The 23,584-nt window shown below is 54.2% G+C and overlaps 7 protein-coding genes across 7 annotated transcripts; 3 read left to right on the top strand and 4 right to left on the bottom strand.

Moving 5' to 3' along the window:
• Positions 1 to 254: 254 nt before the first annotated feature.
• Positions 255 to 3,883, top strand: A1O3_05055 (uncharacterized protein; the record flags this gene model as incomplete). Its single annotated transcript, XM_007735183.1, has 5 exons — positions 255 to 323; positions 381 to 598; positions 655 to 1,019; positions 1,068 to 1,335; positions 1,390 to 3,883. 5 exons carry the CDS (start codon positions 255 to 257, stop codon positions 3,881 to 3,883), a joined length of 3,414 nt encoding a protein of 1,137 aa, XP_007733373.1.
• Positions 3,884 to 4,771: 888 nt separating this feature from the next.
• Positions 4,772 to 6,948, bottom strand: A1O3_05054 (uncharacterized protein; the record flags this gene model as incomplete). Its single annotated transcript, XM_007735182.1, has 3 exons — positions 4,772 to 4,955; positions 5,012 to 5,132; positions 5,184 to 6,948. The coding sequence occupies 3 exons, from the start codon at positions 6,946 to 6,948 to the stop codon at positions 4,772 to 4,774; spliced, it is 2,070 nt and encodes a 689-aa protein (XP_007733372.1).
• A 1,876-nt stretch (positions 6,949 to 8,824) lies between these two features.
• A1O3_05053 (uncharacterized protein) lies at positions 8,825 to 10,831 on the bottom strand (the record flags this gene model as incomplete). Its single annotated transcript, XM_007735181.1, has 1 exon — positions 8,825 to 10,831. The coding sequence occupies one exon, from the start codon at positions 10,829 to 10,831 to the stop codon at positions 8,825 to 8,827; it is 2,007 nt and encodes a 668-aa protein (XP_007733371.1).
• A 235-nt stretch (positions 10,832 to 11,066) lies between these two features.
• Positions 11,067 to 13,706, top strand: A1O3_05052 (uncharacterized protein; the record flags this gene model as incomplete). Its single annotated transcript, XM_007735180.1, has 1 exon — positions 11,067 to 13,706. The coding sequence occupies one exon, from the start codon at positions 11,067 to 11,069 to the stop codon at positions 13,704 to 13,706; it is 2,640 nt and encodes an 879-aa protein (XP_007733370.1).
• A 1,416-nt stretch (positions 13,707 to 15,122) lies between these two features.
• Positions 15,123 to 17,691, bottom strand: A1O3_05051 (uncharacterized protein; the record flags this gene model as incomplete). The annotated part of the gene is made up of 2 exons (XM_007735179.1): positions 15,123 to 17,537; positions 17,593 to 17,691. The coding sequence occupies 2 exons, from the start codon at positions 17,689 to 17,691 to the stop codon at positions 15,123 to 15,125; spliced, it is 2,514 nt and encodes an 837-aa protein (XP_007733369.1).
• A 1,363-nt stretch (positions 17,692 to 19,054) lies between these two features.
• Positions 19,055 to 20,600, top strand: A1O3_05050 (uncharacterized protein; the record flags this gene model as incomplete). The annotated part of the gene is made up of 2 exons (XM_007735178.1): positions 19,055 to 19,100; positions 19,288 to 20,600. The coding sequence occupies 2 exons, from the start codon at positions 19,055 to 19,057 to the stop codon at positions 20,598 to 20,600; spliced, it is 1,359 nt and encodes a 452-aa protein (XP_007733368.1).
• Positions 20,601 to 20,971: 371 nt separating this feature from the next.
• Positions 20,972 to 22,549, bottom strand: A1O3_05049 (uncharacterized protein; the record flags this gene model as incomplete). Its single annotated transcript, XM_007735177.1, has 1 exon — positions 20,972 to 22,549. One exon carries the CDS (start codon positions 22,547 to 22,549, stop codon positions 20,972 to 20,974), a length of 1,578 nt encoding a protein of 525 aa, XP_007733367.1.
• Between the last annotated feature and the right edge of the window lie 1,035 nt (positions 22,550 to 23,584).

Raw genomic sequence — 23,584 nt, 5'->3', positions numbered from 1 at the left:
ATATATAGATTACATAACCTCACGCCAAGGATTCTCCTTACATAATCCTGCTGTTTTTGGCGTCGACCGTCACATGACCGCCGACGATCGGAACTTTTTGTGACGAAAGCCTTGTCTATGACTATGCTCATGCTCTGAGTCACACACCTCCATCTTGAGCAGTACCTGCTCCTGTTCCTGCTCTTGAACTGTACTCTCGTCACCTACTGACGACTTGTGCTCGGGCGTCGAATGTTACCGGTATGGCGTCTCCAATGCCTCCCCAACGCGAGGGCTTGGATGAGGAGTTGGCCTTGGAAAAGAATGCTGGTTTGATCATGGGGGTATGTCAGAGCCGACTTTCCAAGCATGCTTTGCCGATGACTGACAACTGGCCATAGACAAACAGCAGCAGCATTGTATCCAAACGAAGTGTGGAGAGGCTCTACCTCCCCCAACCACACTTCTATCGCTATTTCGTGAGGAAACCACAGAGGCGAGCCCCAACTATCAATCGTGGATACTGGCTTCGCATGAGAGCCATTGATTGGGTGCTAAGGCAATTTCTCGAGAGAAGTTCAGAGCAGAAGAAGGTTGTCATCAACTTGGGCTGTGGCTAGTGAGTAAGGGTGCCATTAGTCGTCGTCCTGGCCAAAATCCAACTCACAATGCCAGTGATCCCATCCCCTTCCAGTGGATGGCCCAAGACCGAGACCTTTGTGGGAACACCAAATTCATTGACATCGACTTTGAGGAGCTCATGATCACCAAGAGAGAAGTCATCTTGAATACCCCCAAGATGAGAGAATTGCTTTCTCTTCCCGCCGATCTGCCCGCGGAGAATGGAGTTGTGTTGGACAGCGACGAGTACACCGCGCTGGGCTGTGACCTTCGAAATTTACGACGGCTGGAGCGACTAGTCAAATCCGTTGTCGACATTGACCGATGCTTGGTACTCTGCATTGCCGAGGTCAGCATTACCTATATGTCGCCTGAAGACTCGGATGCTCTGATTGCATGGACCACTACTCTGTCTCCTGGTATGTTCGTGTGACCACTTCGCCTTCTGACTGGGCTGATCACTGTAGACGTGACATTCTGCTTGTTGGAGCAGCAATCCCCCGATCGACCTGACAATCCATTTACGGCGGCCATGTTGAAACATTTTGCCAAACTTGGAACACCACTTCGATCCGTCCTCAAATACCCCGGACGCCACAGTCAAACTCTTCGCTTCCAGGACGCAGGCTTCCCTCTGGTTGAAATACAGAGTTTATGGGAACTATGGGCCGACTCTAGATTCCTCTCTCCGTCCCAAAGGATTTCTTTGGACGAGGTCGAGCCATTTGACGAATGGTAAATCCGCTCTCCCGCTCCCCCCAAGGGACTTGTCACTAAGCTCTGACTCAGGGAAGAGTTCGCTCTGTTTGCGTCCCACTACTGTCTGGTCGTGGCTCAAACTGGTCCTGATCCCCTGATCCCGGAGGAGCCCAGGTCCAGGAGAGCGTCGGTTGACAGCTTTGCTTCAGATCTCTCGACAAGAACCGTGTCTCCGTACAGGGTACAGAACCAGTGGTTCGCATACAAGTTCACACCCAACCCGGACAAGGAAGGAAGAACCCACCATGCGTCAGCATTCCCCATCCCAGGTCAAGATGCCATTGGCGTTCATGGCGGAATAGGTCTTCAGGGCCGTCTGTCAAGTACATCGGTCTATGCATCTGCAGACTCTGACCTGTCATTCCCCACGGTCCCACCACCGGAGATCGGAACCCGATGTTGTCACACGATAACATCTCTCGGCAACGGACAGAATGTGCTGGTTGGTGGTCGTTTGTCGCCTTCTGCGCCCCTGAAGGATTGTTGGTTGCAAACGGGGTCCAAGTGGGAAAGGATCCAAGATCTTCCTGAGCCGCGGTTTCGGCATCGAGCTGCTGCTGTGATACTGTCCGACAACCAGTATGGCGTTGTGGTGTTTGGAGGTAAGATCTCGGCCACCAAGGTCGCACTGGACTGTCTCCTCTGGGACCACACAAACGGGTGGCAGAGGCTCAGATCCCTACTATCAGACCCCATGCCACGATTCGGAGCGAGCTTCGTGAGGCTGGGCTTCAACCATGGACTTCTTTTTGGCGGTATGCGGCACGACGGTGTGATCTGCCAGGGCCTTTGGAGATGGAGGCTGATCATCCGAGACAACCACGTTGCCGGCATCATTTTCAAGACCTCGAGCGCTCTAGATGCATCAGCGGGAATCTTCCCCTTCTTGGCTCGACTCGGGGCCTCGTACAGTGTGATTCGAAACGAGCTGCTTGTTATCGGAGGAGTGGCCAAGCACGGCTGCATTCCCAGGGATTACGAAATCCTGTCCATCCTGGGCAGCTTCTCTGCGTTTGGCGAATTCGAGAAGGAAATGGAACTGCGAGTCGCCTGTGTGACTCCCAAGTCCGATCCCGACGTCCCCCGGCCTTTCCTGATCGGCCACACCTCGCACCGCACCGCCAAAGAAACCACGCTCCTCGCCGGCGGAGGAGCGACTTGTTTCAGCTTCGGTGCGTACTGGAACCCCGGCTGCTGGCTGCTGTACTACCGCGAGCCGGGCGTGAGTTCACCCTGGGCTCTTGTGAAACCGGCGCCGTCGAAACCGGCGCCTGCCTCGGTCCTTGTATCGAGGGTCGGGGCCTCCCCCCGTCCGGTGTCGGTAGATACCATCAAGTTGTGCGGTGAGCAAGATTTTGCTCGCGTCCTTGGTGAAGGTACTCCCAGACTCTTGACAAGCCTTGAGATCGGCCCCTGCGTGTCACTATGGACGCCGTCGTACCTTGTGTCCAAGATTCCCTCGTCGAGATCCGTTGTGGTCCACTCAGCGTCCAGTCGAACCATGAACTTTCAACGCAAAGACTTTGCCTACAAACCCCTCCCGTTCCACGACTTCATCACTGACCTCACCACCAAGCCGGCCGCGCACATGTACCTGCGGTCCCTCTCCAACACCAATCCGGCCCAGCTGCCTGCCGACTTCGCGACCGACTGGCCTGAATTGGCCGACGACTTTGTCCTCCCGCCGTCCCTCAGTTTGACCAGAGAAACGCAGCACAGCAGCCCGCTACGCATCAGCGCCAACGTCAACATGTGGCTGCACTACGACGTCATGGCCAACGTGCTCTTTCAGATCAGAGGCACCCGCAAACTCGTTTTGTTTCCGCCCGAAGATCTGAAGCACCTCTCTTTCCCGCCAGGTTCAACCACTTCGACCATGGACATTTTCGAGCCCGCAGCCGCCGATGAGACCGAAGCTGCCACCGAATGGGACCGGCTGAACCTGATCCCAAATACCCATCCGCACATCGCGCTTCTGCGCCCCGGAGACGCGCTCTATATCCCGCCTCTCTGGGCGCACGCAGGCACGCCGATGCCGGCACCGAGCCACCAAGCACCTGCGCCTAATCAATCTCAGCAGACTTCGAGTGCCAGTAATAGTGCCAGTGTCACGACGCATTCCCCAGTCGACACAAGCACCAAGGTCGGCGCACCATCCGCCACAGCACCTTCGGACCCTGAACCCTCATCCTCATCCTCATACTCACACATCAACCTCTCCCTAAACGTCTTCTTCCGCTCCCTCCCGGCGTCGCGCTACGCAGTCGGCCGCGACGTCTACGGCAACCGCGACCTGGCCGCCTACGAAGACGGCCGCCGCGACATCGACAAGATCGTGCGCCGCTTCCTCTCCACAAGTGCCAAGGGAGATGCGCAATCGCCAGAGACTCGTGCCGCGGCTGGGGACGGGAATGGAGCCGGGCACGGCAGACATGGCATCCCCGAGGCCATCCCTAAGGCCATCACAAAGGCCTACCTCGACCGGCTGGCCGACGAGTTGAGAGATCGCGCAGAGAGGTTATGAGAAGAATCAAGAGAAGAGTGGGAAAGGAAAAGGAAAAGGGAAAGGAATCATGGAACGCTGCCACGACATCGACCAGACCGTGCATCGCTTCTTCTCGAGTACAGAAACACGTACTCCGGCGAGTGCGCACTACCTAACCTACCTGGCGCCTTCAGGGGTACCTATTAAACAATACTACTTGGGTGCTACTCCGTGTATCATAGATCATCCTAATACAAGCGCCACTGCATCTCGTCAAGAACACCATCTCCGTGTTACTTTCGCATGTTCTTGGTAATTGTGAGCCAAAATCCAAATCCACAATTGGGCAGCCAGGCTACATACTCTGGACGGAGCATCACCCGACAATTGTCCATACTAGTCTCTCTGCCTCGCTCACAAATGCATCAGTCCCACACGACATCCTGCTTCATTTCCATTCCCATTCCCTTTCCTCCTCCCTTTCCAAACCCAAGATCACCCAGAGACCAGTATGACAATAGTAACACGGACGTGTGTCTCGATTGTACAACATCGCCAACGTCCCCGTCCCCCACATAGAGCAGCTGCCCGGACAACTGCCACGGAGTCTGCCCTCCGCTAGAAAATCAAAACCAGATGCGCTGTCCTTAGCCCCTCGGCCCGTCACTGTCAAACCCGTCCAGGTAATCTTCATCCGTCAATAACACTCATAACTTCATATTCATCCATAGTCCATGTCATCGTCGTCATCAGAATCAACATCGACATCAATGCACAGAGGCATTGATCAAAAACAAAATCTCATCTCGTCGTCAGCCATTCATCGAGCTCTGGCGGGCCTCTTTTGCCTCAGATCCTGCGTCAAGGTTGCACCCAGCCGCAAGAGTGTGGTCCTAGTGTGTGACACCCGGGTGCGATACCCGGACCTCAATTCCTGGCATACGGCCTGTTCATCGCTGCGATTTCTCGGGCCACGGTCGCCCACTCGAGCTCTCTCTTCACCGGCTCCCCCCTCTTCTCTTGCTGTTGTTCGTCCCACTTCATCAGCTCATATACAAATTTCAGATGTGGTTGAATAATGACATTGAGTCGTCGTGCACGCACAAAACAACTAGATGATCGGGTTAGTCGGCATTGGCCTTCGCTCTTGTCGAGAAACCAACTCACTATGCTCTTGGAAAGCTCAGCCCTAGACGAGCCATAACTTCTGCGATACAAATGGTGGCAGATCTACTGACTCCCACTCGACAATGCACCAACGTCGCGGTACCATCCGAACGACCTCTTCCTTGACCAACGTCAGTTTCTGCGTGCTGCTGGTGCTGATGGGAATGCTTACCAATAAACGCCAAACATCGCTCCATCTCAAGTGTGAGTTCGTCAATTCCATTGTCCTGAACCCGGTCTACCATGAGTAGGTTTTCCCGACCCCAGGTTTGCATCTCCATCTCGGACCATGACACCGGCTCCCCAACACTGAGGATGCGCCGAATACCCAACACTCGAAGCAACTCTGGGTTGTTCGCATGATTGAGATTTCCCAAGTACATGTAGGGCAGGATGCGGCTGGGGAGACTCCCATCAAATTTCGATAACCAAGATGGAGCCGATGTCGACGGAGGCTTTGCGTCGACGAATTTGGGACTTTCTTCCAACAATCGATCCTGGATCGCATTCAAGAGCGCCACATCGGACGGATACGCGAAGAAATTCCGCTGCTTCTCACAGTGTAGACGGATCCAAGCCTCGTGAACAGGAACACCTTCAACGTACATGAAATACGCCACAGCCAGCATGGAGGTCTCGGTATACCCATCAGCACAATGCAGTAAGACCCGACGGGGCCGACGCCTGAATTCTGTCATTTGGATATCACCATCCTTGTCCGTGGTGCCGTCGGCGGGCTCGGTGCCATGTGTTAAGCTATACAACCATCGACACATGCGGAGTATTCCGGTCACTTCAGATTGGGACCAAGATGGCGGCAGAATACTACCAGAACTTGGAAATGCGAGGTGCACAGGATCATCGTCATCACGACACTCTAGCTTTTTCAACTTCGCAGCCAGCAATTTATCGTCTGGAAGTGATGCATGATCGCTAGCCTCCACATAAAGATCATAGGTTGGATCATCGATTGTGGAAGGGGGGTCGGTGTAAGATCCAGGAGTTGGGCCTTGAAAGACGCCTTGGCTAATCTCCGAAGCCTTGGACATGGCGCACATCTCCCGCCTCTCCTGTTGCACAAAGTCGAGGGTGCGATCTGCATACTGTCCCTTCGAATCGATGGCCACCAACTCGGGATACTCGTGTTCAAGGTCTTCGAACGGCTGGGTCAGCACGAAGGTATGGTAAGTCTCGGGACATTGTCCCATGTTCTCCAACTCCTTTCGCCATCTCCTCTGCACAGAGGCAGTCCGCTCGGCGACAGACTTGATGATACGATGATCGGTGTCTTCGTCGCCATATATGACGATGTCGGAGACCAGGGCCATTTTGGCAGCTTGGATGTGAAAATTGCGGACCGAAAAGCCTTCTCGAGGATCGCATTCCAGAAACCCATGACCATTCCCGTCCGACAGGTTGAGGATCTCATCGGGGGCCACGGCACCTTTGATCCGCGACCGAGTGAGGTCTCCACCGGCTTTAATAATGGTTATGCCTCGGAAGCACCTTGGGATCCTGCGCAAGGACTTCTTTCTTGCCACAAAGAAAGCCAGTTGGATGTGGTTTTCGGGATGGAGCCCATGCAGCCAAGGGAATACCGACGATGGGTTCGGCAGGGGTTGAGAGGAGTAGTGCTCAAGAGCTTCGGCGAGGCCCGAGGCATTGATACCATAGATGGGCGGGGAATTGCATAGCTTTGGATAGTTATGGGGAGGATGGAGGAGCGAAGTCGGCTTCGACGCAACTTGTCTCAAGGGAGGGGAGTTTGGAGGAGTGATTTGAGCCTGTGAGGGAACCGGTCCTGGAGGACAGTAGGGTAGATGCTTATTAGGTACCGGGGTGGATTGTCGAGGCTGGTTCAATGCGAGCGTTGCGGGGAGAGGCGGAGGAGTTGGCTGTCGGATGGATGGTTGTTGCTGGACGACGACGGTGGCCATCCTTCCTGCTCAGTGAGGTATTTGTGACCAGTTATGGATCAGTTATGGCCAGCAACGTCTCAAAGGCTCATCCTGTGTCGACAGGAGTCCTAGCCAGACCTGCTGAATTGCCGATATGTGGGAAGGTGGCTTCTTTGAAGAATAGAAAGCGAGCCACCAGTAGTATCAATGGATGACAGAGAGAATGGTCCTCACGAACCAAAAAACAGTACGACTGAGGTGCAACTGAGGTGCAACTGCAGGAATGCTCCGGGGCTCTGGTCACCGACGACAGAGAACAATATTAGGGACAACACAGAAGATGTCTCTCTTGAAGGCGCCGCAAATGCTATTTGTCGACAGCCACGAACAATCATAGACCGAAGGCTCGATCACTGGGGGTTGGGATGGGGGAGTCTGGGAGCGTTGCCGCAGGGTGACCCGAGCTAGATTTCGCGGAGAGGGTATCAGATAGAAATGCAGTGGATGGACGCGGGTGGTGTTCAACACAACTCGATGTCTGCAGTCCACTGATGAGACTCTGGAGGAGGGTGGGGCAGAGAGTAGGGTTCGAAGGTCGCGCCAGAGCCAGAATGAGGCCCGAGCAGAGGGCTCATCATGCCGGGGGAACAGGACCAGGACCAGGGCTGTCCTATGAGTGCCAGAGGCGGTTGGGATGGTACGGTATGCAGTATGCACAGTTGACCAGGGCGGCGTATGATAGCGTCGGTTGAGGTGGAGGGGAGCGGATGGCGAGGGCGAGGGCCCTTAGGCTCGTGGGCCAGGATGCTGCACGCCGGGGAGGTCAATCGCCTGCAGTCCAGTGCATTAGCGCGAGCAGCAAAGAGGAGGAGTACAAAGAGTTTCGAGCGTCTTCCTCGGATAGAGGCAAAAGAGATGCAGAGAGATGCAGCGCAGAGGGCGGAAGGCGGGAGGGACGATGGAGGGGCAGGACGGCTGGCTGGCTCCCTGACAAGCGCAGTCTGTTGGCGTTTGGAGCCGGCTGGCGAGAGAGCTTCGAGGCGTGATTGGAGCAAGATGGCAGGGAAGCAAGCTTGGACATGTTAGTGGCATGGACCCAAGCTTTAGCTGCTTTTTGATCAGTCGAGATGCCGCGAGCGACAGTGACAGCCTGGAGCATGCAGCGATGGTGGTGGTGGTGGTGGTGGGGTGGCTGTGTTTGTCGGATATGCGTTGCGCGGCAGAGAAGGTGATGATGGTGATGATGGAGGGGCAGTCGCAATCGCAGTCGCAGTCGCAACCGCAGTCTGACCACAACTTTGAATGCTCCTCTTCCCGCCGTGGAAAGCAGCTGGCCTCACTGTAGTACAGAGTATAGGTGAGTACATGATCGACTTGATAGCCATTACCCATGATCAGCTAGGTATTATCCGTCTACCTCTGACACTGATCTGATACTGAGATGATACACTAGCATGGTAAGAAGGGATCCAGCTCTCCTCACACTCTGATCAACCGCCCTGATCATCCTCTCACTACTCCCTACTTGGAGAGATGCCCAACCCGCTTCCTCCCCCCCTGCAAGATCTTCGATTTGTGCTTGATCGACCTGCCATCCACGATTAATAAAAATAATGCCGCTGCCCGACATGGATCCTCAAGCCTAGAACCCTTGGGCAAATTGGCCAAACATGCGACACAACTGACGCCGATCGAAGCATCGCTCCATCCTATCCATGGCATTCTGCAATTTGCCTCCTTTTCCACGCCGGGCAAACGCATTATTCCCAAGGCACGGGTTTGGCGCAGACTGTTGCTTCTCTGTATCCGTACATGCGTCGAGGTACCCATATTCACAGAAGCCCCATTGACCCGCATGGGGCATTCTTCCGGAGGGGAATCCAACCCCGTTTTCCCGCTCCGATAGTGTCCTTCCTTAGCCTGCCTTGCCTGGTTCTGTACAAAATAACGATTCGACATCACCGTTCTCTTTCTTGGTAGCATCATATTGGGCGCAGCCTCCAACAGACTGCGCAAAGTCTTCGGCAAATCTCCATGAGGCCGCCCGCGAGCCTGCCCAATCGACTCTTTTCCCGCCGAACAGTATCACGGGAATGTTCGACTCATCAACTACGTCCCCTCTTTGCTGTTCGACACTGGTTGCGGCGAGCAATGGAGCGACAATAGAGTCGGTGGACACATGCTGCTCTTTCTGCATCAATCGCCCAATCTCATCAGCCGCGGTAAGTGGTTGGTCATCTGCCGGACCACCAGTTGGCTTCTGATATTTCAACGTCTTGTCGTCTTCTCGAATGTCCGTCATATATTCTTCTGGCAGTCGATATAGCTCGTGGTGCATTGTCACTGGCGAGAAGCCTTCCTTGAGGGTGAAAGCAGGATACATCATGTAGTAGTTGCGGGATTGCATCATTTCTAGGACGTTGTAAAGCCACGCTGGATATTCATGAGCAAGACGCGGCGTTGATGTGACCTTCTTGGTGAACCTCGGATCGGCTAGAATTCGACGAGATAGGAAAGCATGAAGCTCCACCCATCGATCACCAAAATACAGCGCTGCATTCGATGATGGTGCTTGCCAAAGGACGAGCGGTTCTGAAAGAGTTTCTGGATCCCATGGCGCTTTGGTCTGCATGTCAGGAGCGTAAGCTGGCAAATCAAGCGAGATACCAACAAGACGTTCGCTCAGGTCAGTGTGGCTTGCTCCATATCTGTATTCAAGGATCGTGTACATCAAAAACTGGAAGTAACCTGGGGATAGCTCAGCCCTGGGCGAGAGCAATAGAACATGAGATTCCTCAGCCACCAAGGGATAGAATGATTCAATGGTCCGTAGGGCAGCTTGCTCAGACGAAAGAAAGCTGGCATCGACTCTATGCCGAATTGTCAACTTGGATTCACTGCCCGTAGCATCGGCCGGCCATCGAAAATTCGATAGATATTTGATGAGGAATGGGTCAATGTCGGCAGAGAGTTCGACCGTTATTCGGGGTATCGTCCACCCTGTATAGTCTGCATTCTTAATGGAGCGCAACAGCCTGATCAAAGAGGCTGAAGTTTCAGGCTCTGCCTGGACCACAACGTCGATGTGGATCTTACTGATATGCGCCAGCGACGAGGCATCAAGGTTCGAGATCCAAGAGAGGGCCCCAATTCCACCAGCAGGTAAATTGATCAGCGGCAGACCGAGTGAGTTGGTCTTGTCCCTTAGTGCCTCCACGAGCCATTCATCTTCGTAGTCAGTGTTTCCAGCGAGAATTGCTTGCAGCTGCAGAGTAGAGTGAATATGCCCCAGGCTTGCGCCGGCACTGACGCCCAGCCGTTTTTCTGAAGACTGTGCCGAGAAATCGGGCCGTGCATCATGCCAATTTATTTCACATTCATTCTCAGATATGCCATTGGTTTTTTGGATCTCTTCCCACTCCGCAGAATGGCGACCCATAAAGGCAAAATGGACGCGAGTACGATTGTGCTGCGCCATTGAACAGGCGATGGGGATGATTCGTGGGATGCTTTCCAACTTGGAAACGGCGAACAGAACGTGTCCCTTCGAGCCAGGAGCATACATTTTGCCGCGCAACGTTTCAGGCAGGCCGTAGAACCTGATCGGGCCCTCATAGCTTTGACTCGGGTCATCTGCATCTACGTGTTGTCCTTCGGGCTGCCATGCACTTGGGCCTGGTAGGCCTGGATGTAGTCGTCCGTAGCGGCGGTCATAGCGCTGGGAGGCAGGAGGGAGGTCCGTAGGCATATTCTTGAAAAAGAGGTATAGCAGCCATACTGCCACCAAAACAAGTATCACGCGCCTGCGACGGAAGGGTATCGATCGAGTGAGGAACGAGCGTGGATTCGAGCGTCGGGGGGCGAAACCATCCTTCTTGTCATGATCTCTGCCCTCAGGGAGGATCCGGCTCCTGGCAGCCATTCATAATAGGTGGAGGAAGCTCACATTTGGTATTGGAGGCAAGACGAGCGCGTACGAAGCCTGAGACTCGAAGTAGCAGTAGCGGAGCGTTCTAAACATAAAATAGAGGCTATCGATGACCCGAAACTCATTCTGTCTGACTAGAACTGCCCGGCGGAACAGCCAACCTCGGTGTGCTTGTCCGCGGGAATATTCACACGTCAGACTAAATTACTTTTTGACTGGTTCTCACGTGATGGCCTTGAAGCTCTCCAATGTGCTCCGTACTCTCTACCGGCCGCTTGCACTTGGGTCATTCCAGCACCTCGCAAGCTTCATCCCTCATTCCTGCTTTCGCGAAGTCCATGGTCGGTCGTCGGGTGGAGGGTTCTTGCTCGAGGAAATGCGAGCACTATGGTCTCAAATCTCTCGACCAAGATTGAGCGGTCCTCCCTCTTTCGCGTCGTCTGATTCAATTACGGGCATACTGATCCGGAAAACCACCACAGCACCCTTAAGACGACGCCCGACCTTCAACGATGTCTTCACAGTCTTGTTGACTCCTGTCCTCGCCGCCGCCCTTATTGCAGATACGAGTTGGAAGGCAAAGCAACGAAGAGACTGGGATCAGAAGCTCACATGCATAAAAGAAGAAATAGACGAACTCAAACAACGGGAGGCGCAGGTCTGGCAGTCACTTCAGCTACGGTCCTTCCGAAATGTAATCTCCCAGCAACGAAGAGGCTATGCCACCGCAGTACATGTCCGGGAACAACCTGAAGAGACGGACTTTGACATCGACACGCCGTTATGGGCGGGCGGAGAGCGTGACCCGTTATGTCACAGGGTATCCTCCAGAGAGGCGACAGACCCCAGTGATGCACAATCCAGATCTAGGAAACATGCCGAAGGCATGTACTCACCTCAGGACATGGCCAATTTCCATCGTTATCACCGACTCAACGCAATCATGCTGGCTATCAAAATGCTTCTCCACCTCCGCATCGGACCAAGCCCTTTTTTCGAGATGTTCCCTGGTGATGACGACCTAGACAGGGCAGATCTACAATTTCCCCAGGACACCAATCAGTTGGTTGAATTATTGAAAATGACTCGAAAAGAGATTCGCCCCCTCAAGAAGTGGGATGACCTCTTTATAGTCGCGCCACAGATCGAAGCACAGGCTAAAAGGGGAGCCCTTACTAGGGATATAAGAAAGTTGACTCATAGTTTTGACGAGGGTAAAATTCCCCTTACTGACCTGGTGGATGGATTCGGAAAGGCACTCATGCAGTCAGAGGAGATTCCTTCTGTCTGGGCCTATACTGGACTTATTCGAAGCCTCTCCAAGATAGGGAGCTTCAGTCTAGCTTACCATGTGACCGCCGCTCTGAAGAATAGCACCCTACCTCTGTCGGACGATGCTATCTTCCACATCATCTTTCAAATCGGGAAGGCGTGCGACTCTCGTTCGCTGAACCATATTTTGCAAGTTATTGCAAGGTCAGACAACCAATTAAATCTGGAGACAAAATGGGAGAAGGTGTACAGCAATGGGTTGGATCTGCCCGTCCCAGTGTCGTTGCATCCGGGCATTCTGCAGGGCTTAATCTACGCAGCTCTCAGATGTGAACAGCCAGAGCGCGCCGAAGGCTGGCTAACACTACTGCAAGAGGCGGATTACAGCACTGTGTGGAAAGACCATCTGTTTCGAAGCTTTCTATCCTACTACAGTTCGCACAGTAACTGGGACAGGGGCAAGATCTGGTTACGGCGATCAGTTCAACACGCGTTGTCCATCGCCACCCAAAATATGGACGCTCTTTCCCGAGTCATATTTCGCATGCTGGACTTATGTGTGCGTTGTCGCAAACTTCCAGAATATACAATGATCCTGGATGCGGCGGTCAATGCAGGTATCACACCACCAACTGTTGCACAAAACCGCAATAACCGAAAGCCCTTCCACGCTCGGGGCCGCAGCATTCTGCTCGAGTGGGAGTCCCTTCCGGTCCCGGAAAGTGCAAAGTCCCTTTCTACCGAGGAAAAGGTCAGAGAGTTTCAGGCAGGGTGTAGATCGCTCTTGGAGGGAATCCCCAGCCAAACCACACCGATACAGAGACCCTCACAAGTCGATGATAGCGGTGAACTGGTCCTTATGCCTGCTGCAACACACTTCTTACGGTACTCTGTGCGACGACGACTGAAAGAAGAGGTATCCAACCCCTTCCAGCGCCAGTTTAGCGACGCCAGTCTGAACGACATTATCAATCTCCAAGGCAAAATTGCCACGCAAGACGGAGCCATCGCCACACTCAAGGGCCAACTGGCTATCGCGGAACAGAAGCAGATTGCGTCCCAACAGCAGGAAGAGGGGAGGAAGGCAAGGGAGGAAGAATTGCAGCGAACAACTGCCAAGTTGCAAGACGCACTACGAGAATCCAAATCTGCGCTGGAACAGTTGCAGTCCCAAAATCAATCCTATGCGAAAGAACACGCAGAGCTTCGGGGGGAGATTTCCGAATTGAAAGAAATCGCCAGGCGACTCGTGCAGCAACAGAAGCTGGCAAGTGCTGTTCAACGGACAATGCAGACGCGATCTCAAGATGTCGAAGTAGCAAGCCCAACTGCAACAGCTGTACCGACAGCGTCAGTTTCTGCATCCTCTGCTGCAACGCCGACATCAGAATCAACAAATCCCGCAATCAAAAGGAAAAGAGCCGCTCCATTCAAGGCTGTCCCTGGACTCACGTTTCGGCCCATGCCAGCGGAGAGACAGTCAACTGAACCGACCCCGATTGTCGACGATGGAGTTAAGATCCGAATGCACGCCTGTCGTGAGCCGTTCTACGCTCCTCGTGCAAAGGGATGGCATAGAATTGACTTTCGGGCATGATACGGATCCTAGCTTCGATATTTGTCCTAAGCGTGATATACACGTCGGTCACAAAGTGCTGAGAATGAGATGACGTTGACTTGACGCTGGTTCTCTGGCTCAGACAAAGCCCAACACAGCATGATTGTCTAGTCTGCGAGACCGTCCAGCCAGTGACCACTCGGGCATATGCCGTCGAACCAAGGATGGTTCTCAAGCAGCCGGAATCTAGCAGAGACACGAGGTGGACCTTTTGAAGAGAGAGCCAATGCCTCCGACCAGCCTGGCCTTCCATGGACAGGAGAGCGCTACACTACCTTCGCCTAGCCGGACCCTGGTCTGGGAGAACCATCTCATCCTCTCAAGTGCACTTGCAGCAAGACAAACTTCGAACCATGCCAGTCAGCCTGGCCGGCTCCGACGGGCAGAGTACTGGTCGGCAGCACATGGACTCCCGGCCAGCACGGAATAGAAGCACTACCTCCCACCAGGCATGTCCCCAGTAGGGCGGCAATTGAGATGCACTGGACGTTCTAGAGCCCAGCACAGCAGCGGGCGAGACAGATGGGCGCGACAGATGGGCGCGACAGATGGGCGCGACAGATGGGCGCGACAGATGTATGTACGGAACAGACACTTCATGTGCAGCCACTCTATCCGCGCCAAGCAGCCACTCTGAGATGAACCACTGCCACTCCATCAATTGCCATTCGCTGTTTTGCAACAGATGATTTCGAGTGAGCCGCTCGGGGGTGGACGGTGTTGAGATATATAAATGTCCTTTGGACAGTAGAGGGAGGAATGCCTCTAGGACGTCGAGATAGATGTACTCCGTACTCCGTACCAGTACACGTGAAAGAACCTTGTCACGCGAGAAAGGGGGGAGGGCAGTGAGGCGGATGAGCAAATGAATTAAAGTGGTTCTAATTATTATGCCTCAAGTAGAACAGAAGACGCCGAACTCCCTTCGTCAGTCTGATCACTGTAATCTGTAAACTCGCTGTCTCACCAAACCTCCAAGCTTGGCTTGCACGCCGGATTCCGGACACCATAACGATGCAGTACGTAATGAACACCATGAAGTCAGTCCCAAACCCAATCAACCGACAAATGCTCCTCCATGACTTGAACCGTGTTGCGCTGTCCCCAGTCATCAATACCGCTGATCCTGACGCCTGGGGGACCGATAACCTGTGACCGTCTAAAACTCCAGTAGCAATACAGAGAGTAACTCCTTCGTAGCAACGTAAACGGCATTCTTCACCCTGTAAACTTGAATTCGAGAATTTTCCAGCGGAGTGAAGTGTGTACTCCCTCCACTCACTCGAACGACCGCGCGGAATGCAATCAATAGATCTTCGACAGAGGCCTCGGTCAGCCAAGGGCGTGGGAGACCGTGATGGATCAAGTTGACCCTATGTTGACGACACCCATTCACTACTTCTCCATCTCAACCAACGCCTTGAGCGCCTCCACGCCAATCTGCAATAGCGCGGGATCTTTCGTCGTCTTCAACGTTGTCTTCACTTTTTCCACCGCATCACTCTTCTTGAGTGCCACTCTTGCCTTCCTTGACAGTTCCGCATCGTGTTCACACACCATGTTTCTGACAATGACTAATCCTCTGTGAACAACGCCAGGGTCTTCATCTTGACATAACTCCAGAACAATCTCAGGGGCACGTTCAAGGTCGAGCAAAGCAGAGACCACCGAGGAATCTTGTTCTGTAAGCATGGCTAATGCACCACCAGCTGCTCTTCGGGTGGGTAAATCGTCGACGTCAGCCATTGCAACGAGAAGATGGAGCCGTGTCCTGGCCCGGGTTGAGCCTTCTGTAAACTTGTCCGCACCGGCGGGTATGACGGTCAAATTGCAGATTAGTTCACAGGCAGCACGCCGGAGCATATTGTTGTTTCCCATCAGAAGGTCTTCGACATCGTCCCATGCTAACTTGATGATGCTGTTCGCTGCATACGGCTCCGGTGCCGACGCAAGATTGGTCAAGGCGAGGAGACTTTCGAATACGGGGAGTAGGTCGCGCGGGTGATCAGCAGCAAGTCCTCCGCTCTTTGGAGGTTTCAGCAGCGCCACTAGAGGCGGCACTGCCTCGGTGATGTCGGGAGTAGTTCCGGGGGCGAAAACATGTGCTGGATTCAACGAGATCAAAACTCTGGCCAGCGCATGAGCAGCATCCGAATTGTCGATATCTGTTGACTCGAGGTTTTTCTGGGCGTGAGAAACTAAAAGCTTGACTGCTCCCTGTTGAGCAATCTTCCCTCTATCTTTGGGGTTCCTAGAAAATGCCAAAAGAACTCGATCGGTCAGCTGAGCGGCTGCTGGAGATCTGCCTTTGTTTAGTTTGGTCAAGGTGGCAACAGTCCCAGCCTGGACCAAGGCGGCACATCGGGCTCGGACGTGATCGTCGTCTTCTAAAGGACTGGGCTCGGCGGGTTTTGTCGCATTCGCGTACGCCTTTAACTGAGAGACTTTCTTCTGTTCTTCTGAGAGGACTGGGGCGTACTGGGCGAGATTTGTGATAATACTCAGGCCACCAACGATGATTTCGGGCGATTCGGGGCTTGCCTCGAGTGCCGTGAGAAGAGACTTGAGAAAAGCCGGGTCTTTGGCGAGCGCTTCTTTGACCTCGGGCTTCAGAGATGTGTACGCAAGGCCTTCAATGGAGTCAGACACATTCCGCCCTTCTTCAACAACAGCAAGAGTGCTTTTAAAGAGATCAACGAGTTCACTAACATCATCATCGGCCATATTGGCTCTCTGATCTCCAGTCTTGACGCCTGCCGTCCTCAACTTGGCCAGGACGGTGGCCGCCACTGCTGGCTGCTTGCCCGTACCGTTGTTGACTTTGTGCGATAGCCAAGTGGCACAATATTGCGCGATTGCCGTGCGGCATGCCCCGTCAATGCATGCAGCGTTAAGAAGGAGGAGAAATGCATCGTGCACAACGTGGCTACGGTACTGTTTTCCCAGAAAGGGCATGATTGAGCTGAGGAAGCCGTTGGTCAGGAATAGTTCCGCCATCATGCCGGGAATGACCGGGAAGAGATTTGCGGCAGCGGAGAAAGCTAGGACAAGATCATCACCCTTCTGCCGCGCGACGTGAGTAGTGATGTACTTGTAGAGAAACTCCTGCCCAGTGGCGTTGGCGACTTCGAAGAACTTGGAGAGCACCAGCGTAGCCTGGCCGCGAACGTCGGCGGGGAGCCTCACGTCCAAAGAGCCCATGAGCGCTTCGAAGGCGTCCTCGTCAATGAAGGATTGCAGACGATGAGTATCGGCCATGAGTAAAAGAGCGATGCCCTTGAGAGCTCTGCCATCGTGGTCGTGGCCGCTTTCCATTAATTTGGCCAGGAACAACTGGAACAGATCATCTTCCACCCGAAGTCGGACGTCTTCGGAGGACCAGAGCTTGTCATCGAGAACGACAGACCGAAGGCAGTTGGCCGCATCATCGCCGCGTTCATAGACATTGTCGAAAAATTTGGTCGTGGACTCCTCCAGTTCGGAGGCAAAATATTGCCGGACAGCGGGGCTTTGTCTGGCAAGCTCGGCGATGATGAAATTCTGTGCGTTGGACATGGTGGGCACCGGCTGGCTCTCGAGGATGATTCGAAGGGATTCCAAGGCCACAGGGGCAGCATTTGCGGCCTCGGGACTCTTCAAGTACCCGACGGTCTCGTCTCCGGCTCGATTATCGTGGTACAGGGCATATCTCCGACACAGGTCTAGGAGTGGCGAATTGAGTTGATCGTTATGGATGGCCAGGAAGGCGGCCTGGACGTCTGGATTGTCATGACCAAGAGCAGCTGCCTCTCTCAGCTTTCGAGAAGCTTGCTGCCGAGATGTCAGCAAATGGGCAATGTTCCAGATCAAACAGGGCAAGACGTACCGCTTTGTCACCGGCGACAGACAACTCGACGGCTTCTTTGGCCAGAGTCGAGGCTCGCTCTTCGGACAGTTTCCGGGTCATCCGCTGTACTGCCGTCATAGTCGACATTGGAAGAGGACGTGGCAAACAGGCAGTACGACGACGACGCGACAAGTCGTATCAAGGGATAGTAAGAAGGACAAGGACGAAGGAGGTCGAGGGACCAAAGTCGCCACAAAGGTGAGGTGAGATTATGAAGTGCCAGTCATGGTTTCTTAAGTAATTGAGCGTGGGAAGCAGGCCGGAGTCCGAGGCAAGGCGGTCTGGTCAGATGATGAAGACACCGACTGCTCTCGACGCGCGGACACGTGGTGTTGTAGAGGACGAGGTGTGGAGGGAAAGGGAGGCGACGCAGAAGGTCCTCGGTCCTCAGTCCTCTCTGTATGAGTAGGATGAGCAGGATGAGCAGGAGGGACGGCGTTGAATGATTTGATTGGGCGGGAATTCCTTCTTTGGGCGGGAAAAGAAACGTCAGGCAAAAGAAAGAGTTTGTTGATCGACGGCCACAACTTGACACGACGAACAACAGCCGCGGCGATGGGCGATGTGCGGTGTGCAATGCTGGCCTCACCCCGAGCGGGAGATGGTTTTCTTTTTGCTGCTGGCTGCTGGCTGCTGGCTGGCGGGATAGAAGACGAGAGAGGCAAGGCGAGGAGGAGAAAAATTGATATGGGCAGTAGGACTCGGTTATACAGTATTATGGATATCTTGCAGAGGAAAATAAGCAGAAGGAATCAGGGCTCACTGCTCAGGGCACAATAATCAGTCAGCAAGCACGGCGACAACGAATGGAATCGACATGTGCGCGGCCATCTGGTGCTACGACGGAGTTTATGGCCGAAACGAGGGATTTCAGTCGGGACTAGGCCTGCATTGGGTCAAATTGCAGTGGCAGAATGGGTGTATTGGGTGTATTAGGTGAATTAGGTGTACTCGCGTAGTACTGGGTGGGTGGGCGCAGGCACCGCACAGGTGCATGTGCATCCGGATACTGACAGAGCAGTCGCAGTGGCACGTCCAGTCAATCCCGCCACGTTGACCCAACAAAAGGGCTTAGGGCCACGGGCCTGACGACCCCTAAACCTTTGGGCCTAGAGATGCCTAAATGCCGCGCCGGGCGGGCTCATTAGGTCTCAGGGCCTAGACTGGCGCCTAATCCTACTATATTAGTATACAGCAGGCGGATGGATCACGGCGGTGCAGCGCAGCGCAGGCACTGTGGCACCAGCCTCTGTGGCTGATCCTGTGGCTGATCCTGTGGCTTAACAGTGGCGAACCCCATCAACCATCAACCATCACCCAGACACTCGCAGTGGGCAGTGAGTGAGTGGTATGCGTATTACCGCCTCAGTTGTTCCACCCATTTCTCAACTCACAGCCAACTCCTCAGTCACCGTCGAGGTTGTCCCTTGTCCATGTCAACATGAACGCTGTCGACGCATCCGACCACTTCGACAAACCCTCCCACGGTAAGTCTACCTTGTTGAACACTGCTCCCCTTGCCACGCTGTAAGGCTTTGATCAAAATATGTGACGAGGCTGCACACACAAACACCTCCATCCGTGAAGCAACCCACGCATTAACAGTTCCATCACGACTTCCACAACTAACACCTCATCTCATCTCAAACACTGACTTGGATCTGACCAACATAGAACAATCCCCTGCTCTACTGACCATCATTCTCGACACAAACCCGGCCGCCTGGTCACTGCTGTCTTCGACCCTCCCCTTCTCCTCCGCCATCGCCAACCTTCTGGTCTTCCTCAATGCGCACCTTGCTGCCAACTACGCCAACAAGGTCGCGGTGATTGCCTCCCACTGCGACAAGGCAACATGGCTGTATCCCAGTCCCACCGATCAGAAACCGCCTCCACCTTCATCAGATCGCAATAAGCGTAGCGACCTGTCCGAGTCTGCGAAACGGTTGAGGCTCAGCAACCAGAATGGCCTCACCACAGTCGACCTTGACATCAAACCTGATCCTGATTCTGCGTCAGCGGAGGCGGAAACCGGTAACAAGTACCGGCCCTTCCGGCTCGTGGAAGAAGAACTCCTGCGCAACCTGACGAGGCTGCTATCCAGCACCACCGCCGAAGCGGTGTCGAGGAGCCCGACCACCATGATCGCCGGCGCGCTGACTTTGGCACTGAGCAACATCAACCGCGAAGCCATTGCTCACGCGGAATCGCTGATCGGCGTCGCCACGGCGAGTACTGCCGCCGCCGACCCTAGCACCGCGGCCGTCTCGTCTGCTACCGAAGCAACTAGCAACAGCAACTCCTTACAGTCACGCATTCTCCTGGTCTCCGTCTCGCCCTCGACCGACCTCGCGCATCAGTACATTCCAATCATGAACGCCATCTTCGCGTGCCAGAGACTATCCATCCCGATTGATGTTCTACAACTTCCTCTTCCCTCACTCACAACCCAGCCACAACAACAGCAGCCCAACAAACCCTCCACCAACACAGCAGCTGCAACAGCATCGTCATCGCCATCGCCGTCACAGCCCTCGTCGTCAAACTCGACCGTGTTCCTCCAACAAGCCGCCGACGCCACCCACGGTATATTCATCGCCGCCCAGCTGCCGTCTGCCTCTGCCTCTTCGTCATCATCGTCCTCTACAACAACGCAAGCATCACAAGCGTTTTTGGCCTATCTGTTGGCCTCCTTGCTCCCGCCACCCTCCACCCGTTCCGCACATCTGATTCTCCCCACCCGCATTGACGTGGACTTCCGCGCTGCCTGCTTCTGCCATCGCAACGTCGTCAGCATCGGCTTTGTGTGCAGCATCTGTCTGAGCATCTTCTGCTCCGTGCCGGAGAATGGCGATTGTCTGACATGCGGCACCCATTTGTCGGTCGGGCGATACGGGGCCAGGCCCGTCGTCGTGGCAAGGAAATCCAAAAAGAAACATCACACTGCGTCTGGTGGGAAGGCGACAGGACAGAACCACACAGCTTAGTCTAGGTCGATACTGGGTAGCCATCTATCTAGGTCGCTATCCTCTTCTAGGGCCCCCCCGAGGACACGCAGGGCGTGTCTACGAGTCCGAGTAATAACTAAAAATATGCTCTTCACCCTTGCTTGGTTCTTCTTGTCCGTGCCTGGCATCTTTAGCCTTCCCATCAAGCCCACTTAACAAGTCACAGTTGCTGTCGCTTCCCAGGTTCAGGTAGCCTTCGTTGTCCATCCGCAAGCCTCGGTGTTCCCGGTCCAAGTACAATCCGCTTTCGCTCCTCATCTCGATACACTGTCAAGCCCCATTTTCCTCGGTCTGAGCCACCGGTTCCCAGCACAGACCTGACAATGACCAGAGAGGGAAACATGACCACATCAGCCTCGGAGCCGGCCACCTTTGGCTCGAGTAGCTCGACCGCCCTGCGCAATCGAACCATGTCCTTTGCTTCGCGACATTGTGCACACCGGTTTCCGTTCTTCCGAGTGCATGGACGCCAAAGCGAACGAATCCGTGTTGTGACCAAAGTAAAAGTGAATGCCATCGCGGGATTTCTTTACCGCCAGAATGCCAATGGCCCCGGCGCAGTGGCTATTACTGACTCCAGGGTGGGTCATGAAGTCGTGCTGGATGACAGAATGCATGGCTTCGTCCTCGTTACACGCCGTCAGCTTGCCGTTTTCCTTGCGCACCGAACTGTAAATCCGATCCGCCGCAGTGGCCGCCGCAGTCGTTGTGACCATGTGTTCTCCTGTACCACTGGTGACAGTGGCAACACACGTTTGTGTTGGATCTTGTGGATCGGCAGGAATCACGGATGTGCCAATTCCAACAAGAGCTGCCGGGCCACAGCGCCCTTTGTGTTTCATACCGATCCCTCCGGAAGACGAGCCGGCGGCTATTCGACCAAAGCAATCCACTGCTATTGCTCCTACCGTGTCGGTGATATTGTCTTCTCGGCCATCGTCCCTCGCACCGATTTCTTGTGTCACCACTAAAAGATGATTCTTGGAGATCTCAACCTCGTCACTCATTGGACCATCGAAAGATCCATTTAGCTTCTGCCGCTTGGGGGCCGACCTCAGCCACGGTGGGTGGTCATCAGTGGCCGGCTCCGATTCATCGGCTGATCCAGGTTCGGTGGCACTGTGTTGCCCTGTTGCGAAGACGGGCGACATGTTCTTGGGTGAGGGAATTCTTGGGTTCCTGTCATCTCCTACCCGTGCTAAATTTGGTATGTCTGCAGCCGAAGCGACCAACGGCCGAACCATGGGAGGAAGCTTTGACAGGGTCGGACGCGGCACAAGTGTTGATGGAGAAGGTGAAGAACTGGCGAAGCCTGGTGTTGGAGGGGTAGAAGGGAGCCCTTGGCCGATGGTGGAAGCTTGCCATTGTGTCTGCTCTTGCCCAGGGTCCTCGGATTCTTTCATCCTTGCCTCCTCAAGATCTATTTTCCATCTGAACCAACGTTCGCGAGCATTTGCCGAGACTAGGAAGTCTGGAGGCAGGATAGGCACGCCTTTGTCAGCTGCATAGTCGGTTGCTCCAGGCCCGACAAGGAGATTAGGCGGCACCCGTTGTAGAGACAGAGGCTTCGTGGATTCATCAAGAACCAGGCGGGCTACCGCGATGGGGTTTTTGACTTGTGATATTGCCCCGACTGCCCCGCTGCGGCCCAGGTGGTCGATCATGGTAGCGTCACATTCAACCTGGCCCTCTATGGTCAAGTTGCTCCCATATCCAGCATTTGTGATCTCCTTGTCCTCCAGCAGTCGGATTGCCATCTCGACTGCATCGGTGGCTTCGCCTCCGTTCTTCAACACAGCCATTGCCACCTTAGCCGCATCATTCACAGCTGTCAGGTGCATCCGCTCATTCTGATGGCTATGATACCCGGCTCCAGCGTGGATGAATACGGCACAAAGGTCACCACTGTCATGGGATCGACGCGGCATTTGATGATGTCGATTGGCGAAGACATGAAACTGAAATGGTGGTGTCAGAGGGGTAAGATCGCTCCCAGGCTTGCGCTTCCGATGCTTGGCCTCTTCTGGTTTACCGGTAAACAGTGAATTGCAAAGATGGTGGGAGGGAGGGTGTGTTGAGCTGAAAAGGCGGCATGCAGGTGACAGGTTCAGTCAATGAATAATGAGTGCGCAGAGTAGATTGTGTGCCATTAAGCAGGCAATGTCAGAATCGCCCAGGTAACAAACAGAGAGAATGCCGAAGACCGTGAGTAGCGGCTGGACAAACGAATGAAGGAGGTTAAAGCTTACGCCTTGTAAAAGCTGTGCTGCGCAAAAAGGTGCTTGAAGAGGCAATATGGAAGATGGAGGTTCTCTTCTGGCGGCAGTAATGCTGGCCGCAGGCTGCACCAGAGGCAAAGGGTGAGGGACAACAATACTAGCAGTAGTGATACTGGTACTAGTAGCAATCGCTGCCACCGCCAACACGCTGCAACTTCACTCCATGCACTGCACTGAGCGCAGTCTCAGCTTGCCAGGGAGTCGTGTGAAGTGAAGCCAGGCTCAGCATGCGCTTGGCATGATTTCCTCAATGCTACTGGCGGTGCAGCTGCGAGTGTGCGATGCAGTACGGAGTACAGTGGTTTACTCAATTGTTCTCATCCTGCTCCAGCGTGTGTCTTATTCATCTGGTGGCACCGAGACCCGAACGGCCCACGACTCGAAGGTTTCTAGCGATGGGTCAAGAAGAATATAGAATCCATGGACTGGAACATGAAGTCTGCGAACTTTGCCAAGTCGCTACTGGCCTTGATGCACTGCGGTGGGCAGTGGATTTGATAGTCACGTGCATCCCACTTGCATCCGCGTACCTGGCTATATACTATTACTACTAAGCACTGGCCCTCGTCGTCTCCCTCCCGCTCTCTGCTACAACGAAGCTGCCTGCGACTAGCATTGGGACACAACTGGCGTCGGTACTCGTTGTCGCCTGTTCTCCTACTCTCTTCTTACCTGCTATGAGCA

This window comes from Capronia epimyces (assembly GCF_000585565.1).
Source record: "Capronia epimyces CBS 606.96 chromosome Unknown aczIQ-supercont1.4, whole genome shotgun sequence".
Classification (NCBI taxonomy): domain Eukaryota; kingdom Fungi; phylum Ascomycota; class Eurotiomycetes; order Chaetothyriales; family Herpotrichiellaceae; genus Capronia; species Capronia epimyces.
The sequence above is the reverse complement of the archived record's forward strand: the minus strand, read 5'-3'. Positions and strand labels throughout refer to the sequence as shown.